Source organism: Macrobrachium rosenbergii, chromosome 11, assembly GCF_040412425.1.
Source record: "Macrobrachium rosenbergii isolate ZJJX-2024 chromosome 11, ASM4041242v1, whole genome shotgun sequence".
NCBI lineage: Eukaryota > Metazoa > Arthropoda > Malacostraca > Decapoda > Palaemonidae > Macrobrachium > Macrobrachium rosenbergii.
This window is the reverse complement of record NC_089751.1, coordinates 38,410,839-38,423,116: the sequence shown is the minus strand read 5'-3', so window position 1 is coordinate 38,423,116 and position 12,278 is coordinate 38,410,839. Positions and strand designations below refer to the sequence as shown.

Here is a 12,278-nt window from a genome sequence, read left to right as displayed (position 1 = left end):
GTCGATCTAAATTGAGCACAAAGGCATCACGTATAAACACTGAACATGCAACAGTCTTCAGTTTCGGAACGTAACTTTAATGCTAATGTTGAGTTTAAAATTGTCTTTACTGCAAATGAGAAAATAGTTTAAAATCTCTTATGAAAGCGCTCGAGTAAGTGAAACTTGGAAGTATAAGTCCTTAGAGTGTGTAGTATATAGCTAAAATATGCTTGCATTCTGTATTCATTCTTGATGAGAAAACAAAGACATAACGTTAATTAAAAGATACAGTTCTAATTCCGCAAATAATCATGTGAAATCTTAGATGACAGCGAAAATAAATAAACATTATTTCAATATAACAATTATCTCAAGGTGGAATTTTATAGCAAAACTAATAATAAACACACACGCACGTCATACACATACATACACATTATTTATGTATAAAAATATATCCGCGTATTAACTTATATTAATATTATGATATTACATCTCTTGAGTATAAGTGAACAAATACAAAAATTATGAAGAACTGACAGTATTCACTGTCCACGAAGAGATCGGCGTCATGCTAAATAGCACATGATTCATTGCCTCATAAAAAATCAGTCTATTCCTAATAAAAAAAATCAGTCTATTCCTAAACAATTACAAATCACCGCCCAACCAATTTGCATCCTCCCGGTCGCTATCTATTCTTTTAAGTCTAAGTTGTTACCACACCCAGTCTTAATGGAATGAAAAGTAAAATTCAAAAGGACCTACGAGGTCATTCAGCGCTGAAAGGGAAATTTAGAATAGAGAAGGTTTTAGAGGTGTAACAGGAGGAAAACCTCGTAGCTGCATTATGAAACAATTGTTAGGAGGGGGTGGAAAGTAAGATGGAGGACAGAGAATATGAACAGAAGTACATTAAATGGAAAGAAATGGGTTGCACTTAGGGGCCAAAGGGACGCTGCAAAGAACCTTAAATAAATCCTACAGTGCACTACATGAGGTGCACTGACGGCAACTATCCGCCAACGGAGCCAAATCTTGATGGGTTTCTACTTATTCTTACTTTTTACCTTGCACCCCAACCCCTCCCATTCACCCTCTACACAAATTTCGACCCACATATCTTCTTTCCTCCCAGCCCCGTCCATTGGTCCACCTCCAAAATGAACCCAAACGAACCTACTTTCACATCACGTGCGCATCGCAGAGCCAACTCCTTTCGTACTGTCATTTCTATTTAAAATCTATTCCGACGTTAAACTTCAAGTATAACATTTCCCAAAATGCTTTCAAATAACCCACAATTTTCTCTCGTTGCCTGTACAGCGACTTTAAGGATTTATTCATGGCTGATGCTGGAATTATGTGATGAAATTGTTCCGGTAATATGTCAAAACCAGCTCGAAATTCTAACAACCTGTTAATTAAATTTTTTTTGGGGGGGAATGGCTTCATCTCGTGCTGAACCTAATTATCGAGCTGAAATTAAAGCAGAATTTGACGTATGTTTAATAATATAAAGTATGTTTTCAAAAGTGTATCGAATTTTCTGTTCAAACTTATTAACTTTCGTATACAGACGTATTCTTCCCGCGAAGTAAGTTTCCTAAAGCACAAAGCATTTATACTTGGACCCATACAACAAAAAAATGTAAAAAACAAAAAGAAATAGTACGGGCTACATTTTGTCAAACAATGATGCTACAAGACAAGCAGTGTTTTCATGTTCCTCTTTACCTTCCAGATCAATAAAATCAAAGCCCAACAGATATTCAACAACAAAGGAATTTCGTAACATAGTAAAAATAGATAGTTTTATTTCTTTTAAGGGGGCAGGGAAGAGGATAACGTCCTCGAACAAACAAGAGTTCAAGGTTAGGACAAGAAGAAGAGCAGCGGTAGAAAATTCAATGCAACTGGAATCCGATAAAAGATAGATGAAAATGAAAGGTTACCACTTACTGAATACATTATTTGAATATCATAATTTTTACTCCTTCGCCTTCTTAAATGTATATATATGTATATGTATGTATATACATACATACATACATACACACATATATATACATATATATATATATGACATTTTATCACCGTGATTTATTTACATTCATGAAGCTACAAATGTCGCTTAATATCCAATTCACGCTACTTCGGGAATATCCCCGATGGGGAATTAACACCGAAGGGGAATTTTTAAAGTGATAAATGGAGCCACCAATGCAATGGTTTGACTGTCGAATGGAGTCGCTGTAAGTTACCGTGTCGAGGGGTCGAGACCCGGCGGTTCCGATCCATTTTTCACTTTAAAAATTCCCCTTCGGTGTTAATTCCCCATCGGGGATATTCCCGAAGTAGCGTGTTTTCGAATATTGGGCGACATTTATAGCTTCATATATATATATATATATATATATATATATATATATATATATATATATATATATATATATATATATATATATATATATATATATATATATATATATATATTATATATATATATATTATATATATATATATATTATATATATATATATAATATATATATATATATATATATATATATATATATATATATATATATATATATATATATATATATATATATATGAGCCCATAAAAACGCCAAACTGTCGAAAATAAAGGCTATATTTCAGAGATCAACTGTCTCTCTCATCAAAGCCAACATAATTTTTACAGTCCCCTCAAAACAAGACTAGAGAGACGCCCAACAATAAAATATAAAGTCCCACACCTGGACAGAATTAAGACATTGACACACAATTGGAAATTCTAACCCTTTTGCTTTTACTTACCCAAATACCTTTGCCGAATCCCTGATTAACGTCCAACAAAACCCAGTCCCCAAAGACACATGGGCTTACGAAATCCTTTGCCTCGATTGTGACCAATCTTATATTGGTTTTACAGACAAATCAATCACCCAGAGATTAATACAGCATAAATGTTCAGTTAGGTACGGACATTAGAGTTCAGCTATTTTTAACCACATAAATAACAATAATCACAGAATAACCTGGAATTTCTCTCGTATAACTTACAGTAGCAATTGCCGGTTGAAAAGCCAGATGGTGGAATCAGCTTTGATTAAACAAAGACATACAATGAACAGCTTTGATTAAACAAAGAAATACTTTGAACCTTTCAAGAGGCGCCTAAGATTCAGATATTACAGATGAAATCTTCCTCCAACCAGCGATTAAGAAGATTAAAGAAAAATTGTCAACTGGAGTGACGTAACGGCTGACCTATGGACCTTCTGACATAAATAATGATTTTCTCTAACACTTCCTCATTCACTGCTTGCCTGATGAGAGAGACAGTTAGTCTCTGAAATATAGCCTTTATTTTCTACATTTTTGCGTTTTTATGGGCTCCTTATATTTGATGGAATTCTGTTTTAACAGAAAATATTTCACAGTCTCATATATATATATATATATATATATATATATATATATATATATATATATATATATATATATATATATATATATATATATATATATATATATATATATATATATATATATATATATATATATATATATATATATATATATATATATATATATATATATATATATATATATATATGTGTGTGTGTGGGTGCAGCATAAGTAACGCCCTTTAAGTGGAACAAAATTAAAGCCTTTTTGATTATCCTTTATTTTTCGAAAATGAATGTATTGCCACAGGTTAATAGATTAATATAATACATTAACAAAATTAATATAATGCTTATTCGGTTTAATAATGCGGCATAAGTAAAGCCCTTTTTAATTTTATATCTTATAATGTATATTTTCTTTATTATTTTCTTTAATTAATTGCTAAATCTTCATTTTTTCAGATATTTTATACAACCATGAGATTAACAAAGGAACAGAGAGTAAAAGCAATTCAATTGTACTACCAAAACAATAAAAATGGTGCTGAAACCGCAAGATTGTTATCAACTGAATTTAACATCCCAAGGGTGCAAAGCCGAAATATCATTTGTATTGAACACTATTAAACCGAATAAGCATTATATTAATTTTGTTAATATATTATATTAATCTATTAACCTGTGGCAATACATTCATGTTCGAAAAAATAAAGGATAATCAAAAAGGCTTTAATTTTGTTCCACTTAAACAAAGGGCGTTACTTATGCTGCACCCTGTGTGTGTGTATATATATATATATATATATATATATATATATATATATATATATATATATATATATATATATATATATATATATATATATATATATATATATATATATATATATATATATATATATATATATATATATATATATATATATATATATATATATATATATATATATATATATGTAGTAAAGATGGAAAAAAAGTTAACCAGATGTATGAAATCAATGTCATGCTCACACCCACACCCACACACACATACATATATGTACACACACACACACACACACACATATATATATATATATATATATATATATATATATATATATATATACATGCTCCAAGATGCATGGCACGGATATACATGTCTATAAAGCTACAATATGTTCATTCATAAATATGGCAAAATGAAAAGGAATAACCTATAAAAACACAGTGGAAAAATGCATCATCCTTCCTACCTGTAGCCCAGTGGATAACAGTATGTTTTTCATTGTCCAGCGCCTGAACATCGGCGCCCTTCGTTAAAAGATATTTGACAACAGACTTATTGCCTGCTATGGTAGCCAGGTGGAGGGGCGTGTACCCATCCTCGTCTCTCGCCTGCAGAAGGGCCGGGTCTGCCTCAACCACCTGGAGGAGGAAAAGCATTTACAATGTGAAAATAAGGCCATAAATAACATAAATGTATATTACAGGCACTATAAAATATAAAAATTCTTTGCACAAACTACGGACGGTATATGTAAAAAACAATTACCACATTGTTCGATATAATTTTACAAATAACATCAACATCAGGTCAAACACTACTTTCACTTACGTAAGACAAGTATTTAGAAACATTTCAAAACACTATAATACTTCAGTTGTCGTATTTTGACGCAAAATACAGCATGAGTGAACTTGATAGACAGAGGTTATTATGAGCAGCAATATAGAAACACAAGGAAAAGACAGGTTATTAATAAGCCTAATCGAAATCAGTCGTTTGTATAAGCAATATGATAGGTGATCACTTTTAGCAACCACAGAGGTCTGGTATTTTATTAGAGATTTTCCCAAAAAGTGGAATATCCTGCTCAAGCAATTGAAGATTTGTGTTTAGTGCATCATTACTGTAAAATTCCTTGATCCTTCATCTTCTTACTCCTTATTCAAAAGTGGGCAATAAAATTATTTTGATTCCTATGTTTTTTGAACTAGGAAAACATCAGTAGATTTCTCTTTATTCGGATGCTTTCAATGATATTTTTCGCACTGGATATCAGACAACTTTCATTAAAATCAACCATCATTTACGTAACTGCCTGCCTAAAATAAATTCTTTATGAACTCCTAATGAATATTTATTACTGTGCTCGCGCAAATAACTTACTGTTTCATTAGCAAAATGTCATATATTCATGAGCATAAGCAAACCGAGTTCTCTATTTGTCATGAATTTTTTAAATTTAATCACATGAATATATTAATAATTCATCTTGAGTACAAACAGAACATTGTGATTTGTGCAGAGGCATATAATATTGAGCAACAATACCACTTTTAATAATGACTATTCAATAACTATGAGAGAGAGAGAGAGAGAGAGAGAGAGAGAGAGAGAGAGAGAGAGAGAGAGAGAGAGAGAGAGAGATACACTTTCTGGTAAATTACTCAAACATATTTTTGTTTAATTCAGTAACGCAAATCAAACAAATAAATCAGCTGTGTAATGTTATCTATAGTTTTTTTTTTCACTCTTAATAAACTAAATAGCATTTTACTGTAAGAACGGAATGTAAACCAACTGTTATCAAAGCAGCTTAACATATCTGCAAAACTGTTTCTAAAATGACTCCCACATTCCTAAATTAACACTGAATCTTAAATGTTCATCAAAATACCTTGCAATTTGTGATAAGGAAGTAAATTTCGTTTCGAGATCGAGGCAAAGAATCTAAATATTTTTCCTGATATGGTACAAAAAAAAAAAAATCAATATGAAAACGTATCACCACATCATACTGGAACAAATATGAAATGCTATAAATAATCTATAAAAAGCCGACACGAGCATTGCAGTTAACCATTAATAAATTACTGCAGGAACTAAAATTTATTTGAATAGTTAAACGATCTCTGTCTCTATTGCTATCATATAATAATCGCACCGTAATAAAAAAAAATGTTCAAGACACGTGGAGCCTTCCCGCATGAAGAACAGTCCGTGATAACTAAGCGTCTGTATAGTGGGCTGAAGCAGAGCAGCAAAAGAAAGAAAAAAAAAACTTACTTTTTTTTTACATCTTATAAAAATGCACCCATTAAAAGGGCACAGATTCGCTAGGAATCCTTACTTATTCTGAAAACAAAATAGTCTTTAATGCCACTGAATATCTATCAAAATATCATCAGAAGTAAACTGAACGGTTCACTACAGCTGAGGAAAAGAATGATTAAGAAAGGAAGAAGAAAGCAAAAGAAGACAAAACATATTTGATATGGAAAGATATGCTACTCCAAAAATACTTCATAAAACGAATTAATCTGAAAAATCACGAAACTATATTTGAATTAATCTGAAAAGTCACGAAACTATATTTGAAAATATATACTCCTCCTTGTATTTGTGTTTTTTTATATTCATTATACTTCGATATTGAGCTTTTGATGGAAAATCAATCAATTATCACATCGTAGGGCAACCAGCAGTCATGCACTAATCAAATGACACTGAAGAGATTCGACCGGAACGATAAGGCATTTAGTAGAAAGGCAAATATTTAAACAATTCAATACACAGAAGTAAACAGCTAGATAATAAGCATAAACAAATACTGTCGGTGGCTAGCCGATTTTAAGAACAGACTCCCTTCTTCAATTTCCTCATGTTGATATTGTGATTGCAATAGAAACCCTTTTTTTTTATTTCCATTCACTTCCTTCGTCATAACCTCTGCCTTCTTCAGTAATTCTAAAATCCTATGACTTTCAGATTTAGAATCAAGCAGGTTTTCACCAGAGTATTTTGTTGCTTCCGCAGCCCCGTTAAGCCACAACTGTGTCAATAGTTTTAAATTTACTCACTGAAAAAGATTACAGACAATAAAAAACAAGTAAAAAATGCGCTGAAGTTTCTTCAGTGCAATCGAGTTTTCTGTACAGACAATACATCATATAATCAAGGCCATCGAAAATAGATCTATCTTTCGGTGGTCTCGGCATAATGCTGTATGAGCCGCGGCCCTTGATACTTTAACCACGGCCAGGTGGTGGCCCATCCAATATCGTTGCCAGAAGCACGATTATGGCTAACTTTAACCTTAACTAAAATAAAACTACTGAGGCTAGAGGGCTGCAATTTGATGTTTGATGGCTGGAGGGTGGATGATCAACATACCATTTTACAGCCCTCTAGTTTCAGTAGTTTTTAAGATCTGAGGAAAAAGTGCGGACAGAATAAAGTGCGGACGGACAGACAAAGCCGGCACAATAGTTTTCTTTTACAGAAAACTAACAATTACAAGTAATCAACAACAAGAATGATTAAGTGGAATAAAAAAAAATACCCCCTTCGTTACAATATCTGCCATCTAGCAAGCATTGATACGATAGTCTTTTAATGGAGTCCAAGGTTCATTGCTTAAGGGACAATGACAATCAGTTAGATTCTTGGGATTTATACAATGCAATTCATCAAAGAAACAAACAACGGCCTCCTTGAAGTGCTTCATTTGACGCCCCATGGCCATTTTACTTAAAAGGTTTGTTGTAGCGTCTCGCTATTGCTTCAGAATGTTGATCCTGATATAATATATGCTTTAAACTCTCTCTCTCTCTCTCTCTCTCTCTCTCTCTCTCTCTCTCTCTCTCTCTCTCTCTCTCTCTCTCTCTCTCTCTCATTAAAGTTGATTATCCCTAACATTCGAGAGTGGAGATTTTTAATAAAATATTAAACGAAGACCAAGTCAATTATCTACTGCGGAATATATTGCCAGTATATTTACCTAACCATTTTATCATTTCTGATTAACAAAAATACAAATTTAAAAACTGTTAAAACAAAAGTACACACACACACATTTACATACGTGCATGTGTGTGTATGTATATGTATATATATATATATATATATATATATATATATATATATATATATATATATATATATATATATATATATATATATATATATATATATATATATATATATTATATATATATATATATATATATATATATATATATATATATATATATATATATATATATTATATACACACATACATGCATACACACGCGCGCTTTTGGAAGAGGGAGATATTATTACAAACACTCAAATTCATGCGGAAGCGCGTGAGAATCAAAACAACCCTTTACAAGTAATTACGTGACTTCATTTATGTGGAGTGAGGGGAACCGGATTACCTAATTACTTCCACTTCCTGGCTTCAACCGGGTTGTACCAAAGAAAGCCAACCTGATTTAAGTATGTGTGGTAACAGCAATACTTGCATTACAGCGTAAATTTATAATCGAACAAGTTTGCGTGTAGGATAAGCATGCGAGTACCAATGCTTCCTACTTTTGCTCTGTGCTTTAAATAACCACAATAGTTGTAGCGAACTGGCTGAGACTTCGGTAACACTGGACTCCTTTGCGTGGTTACTGGGACAACCCACAACAAAATTAAAGGAGAAGAAAACCAAAGTAACCATATATTTTGTAGAATGTTCAAAGTTGTCGGATATAATGTCCATTACCAGCTGTTCAAGAATGTTTCTGATGTGATATGACGAAGCTGCGCAGGACATGTGGATATGACACACGAAAGCCAGGGGGTATGGAAATTCGGTTATGTTAAGCATTCAAAACAAGAAAACGTCAGGGACACTCTCAAATATTCCCTTCTCAAATTGCTTCTCTTTTAATAAATTATCATGAATTTCATTACTTTACCTACACCTATCATTCAATACAATCAGGCAATGAAAGAATGGCTTACAACTTCCATAACTTTAAGGTATCAAAGATGAAGTATATAAGCCATAAATTCTCAATAAGGCTGCTGTACAGAAAATAACGAATGACTTGACAACGGGAAATGAAAAGCAAATACGGTATCAAAACCCCAGTAGCAAAGAAGAATTGAAGTTATTGTTTTACTCTTCAGCCCCAAGTATATCATTATACAACAACTAGTCACAACCATACGTTCTTATATGGCAACAACCTCACTGTAACGAGAATACCGGCATTACTTTACTGCTTCTTTAAGAGAAAGTGTTGACCTCGCCTCCTCAACAAAGCAATGAAATGTCTTACCAAGTTACCGAGGACAGAAATGACCTCGCTTCCCCCAAAAGTCAGGAATCAACTTATTCCCTCAATGAGGAAATGAATTGTTCTACCTCCTGAACGAAAAATGAGTCGCCTTACATCCACTCAGAGGAAGGACACTGCCTTATCCAACACAAAGGGAAGGAGCTGTGTTCCTTCTCACAGAAAGACGAATATTTGCAACTCCCCGTTCATTACCGGCTCAACAAAGGAAGGAGCGGCCATACCATTCATCAGCCTAGTGTTTCGTTACCTGCTCGGTAGGAATTAGCAAATCTCCTCAAAAATGAAGGAAATGCTTTCTATACTCTTCGTGTGTCAAAATTTCCTGGCATCCTTAACAACGGAAGGAATTTGCATAAATCCTCATTATAGTAACCGAGGTAAAAATCATCTTCCCCTCATCAACAAGTGGTAGAATTTTCGGTCTGTTTTTCATAGAACGGTCATTTTTAACTTTCTCAATGGTAAAGCAATTGCCGTCTTCCTCAAACGGGGATGGAATTGTATTGGTTCCTCAAAGAGGGAATGAACTCCTTTACCTTCTTTAAGACAGAAGTGTCTTCCCATCTTACTTATAGAGTAAAGTCTCACCTCCTAAACTAGGATATGAATAGCCTTAGGTCATCAAATATAGAATTAGTTGTTTAACCTTTTGAATGAAGATTAACCTCTCTTACCTCTACAACGAGGGAAAGAACAAAATTACGCCTTCTACCGGGGAAGAAGCTGTCCATACTTTCTTAACGTGGGAAAGAACAGCCATAACTCTTCACTCGCGGAGGGAACTGCCTTAGCTCCCTAATGGGATAAAGCGGAAAGAAACTGCATTACCTCAACGAAGGCATGCATTGTCTTGCTACTTCAATGAGGAAGGAACGTTTTTCCTCACGGAGGGAAGAACTTCCTCTACCTCCAGAACGAGAGGAATTAATTGCCTGTTATCTTTCCCAATAACGGTATTACTCTGAGTTGGAATTACTTCGACGAAAGAAAGGAATTACCTTACTTCTCTATGAAAACGAACTACATGAGTACAAAATGGAGAACGATCCATCCCTTTATTCACCTAAAGAGAAAGCAATTAAGTGTTATTATATTATTATTGTCAACTGACGTCCATAACTAAGTAAGGCATTTTCACTGAAATTGCCGATGCTTGTTTATTCACTTGACATATTTTGTTTTTATATCTTCTAACGCATCTTAATGACAACAATAATATAGTTTTCTATTATCATAACTCATTTATTTGCAAGGCAACAACTGACACGTGAAGAAACGTAGTCAGCGACAAAACACTTTGAGAGAAAGATGTATCTCTCCTGTTTCATGCGGAGGGGGGGGGGGGAAGAAGGCTACACCTTAATCCTTATTACTTTCAAATATGGGCAGAATCTGGTGTCTGGTAATTAACAGTTATTCATTTGTCATTATTCGGATTTAGAAGATATTCGTTCAAAACTGGAAACAAATTACCATTTAAATCGTTAAATTAGACACTAAAAGCTAAGTGGAAATGGAAAATTCCGAGTAAAATCGGAATGCGTAACTTGATCGAGACGTGGCGATATAGGTTGACACAACTTTCATCACTTTAATGGTTCCTCTGGGCACGACAAAAAAAAAAATGCTGACATGAAGACAAGATATAAAACGAATTTCGTTATTCTAAGAAACTTGTGACAAAACATCAAGTCATGAAACGAATTCAACTCACATTTCATTTCGCTCTGAGACACAACCACAATCCGTGCCGAGGTCATTTATCATGTGAGACAATGGAAATGTCAAGGACTTTACTGAACTTAATTAATCAGGTTAACGTGAGAGAGGCTGACGGGGCGAGGAACGATGAGTCATTCTTCGGGACAACATTATGATATAAACAAGAAACGAAAGCTATAAATGGGAAAAATATTATGGGATCATACGCTAATAGAAAGCGTTACTCCCGCTTCTAGGGAAAGGAGGTTTTAAGGAAGAGAAATCACAGTACAGGAGCCAGACAAAACAGAAGAAATATTAAATCTATTAATTCCAGCATTACCAACTTCTAAGTAGCAACAAGGAAAAGTAGCAGTCGAGCCGGTGTAGCGACAGTTGTGATGAGAAAAGCAGACGTTTTTCTTACGACCTCTAAGACTGATTTGATTTGATCTGAATACAGAATTTATGCCTAAGGCCAAGCACTGGGACCTATGAGGTCATTCAGCGCTGAAACGGAAATTGTCAGTAAAAGGTTTGAGACGTTTAACAGGAGGAAAACCTCGCAGTTGCACTATGAATCAATTGTTAGGAGAGGGTGGAAAGTAAGATGGAAGAAAGAATATGAAAGGAGTTGCAGCTAGGGGCCGAAGGGACGCTGCAAAGAACCTTAAGTAATGCCTACAGTGCACCGCGTGTGAAATGCACTAATGGCACTACCCGCCTACGGGACGTTTAGCACATAAATTCCAACATCCGTCTTTCTTTATACACAACCAGCCATTTACCCCAAAAACACATTTTTATATTTTCTCTTATTGCTACTTTTCTGACATACTGTAAAGATACATTTAATGAAAATACAACAGCATTTAATATGCTCCTGGCTCTGTTTTCATTTGTTTTTCATAGTAATGGACGCTTAGTTCCTTGAAGGCTGTTTTGCAAGCTAACAGTTTGTTTCACATATATGTCGTTTCCCTCTCAAAGCCCATCCACAAACATTTACATACATAGTATGTAAATGTTTCTGGATGCTATCATCTGTGGAAGAATATTGATGATTTGCGGG

The 12,278-nt window shown here is 33.9% G+C and overlaps 1 protein-coding gene across 2 annotated transcripts in view; it reads right to left on the bottom strand.

Annotated features, from left to right (window-relative positions):
• The window catches only part of LOC136843334 (uncharacterized), a 222,680-nt gene that overhangs the window by 110,507 nt on the left and 99,895 nt on the right, over window positions 1-12,278 (bottom strand). For both annotated transcript variants that reach the window (XM_067111621.1, XM_067111622.1), the window contains one exon: window positions 4,636-4,807. In XM_067111621.1, coding sequence (XP_066967722.1) covers window positions 4,636-4,807 — 172 coding nt within the window. The remainder of the gene's footprint in view (window positions 1-4,635; window positions 4,808-12,278) is intronic.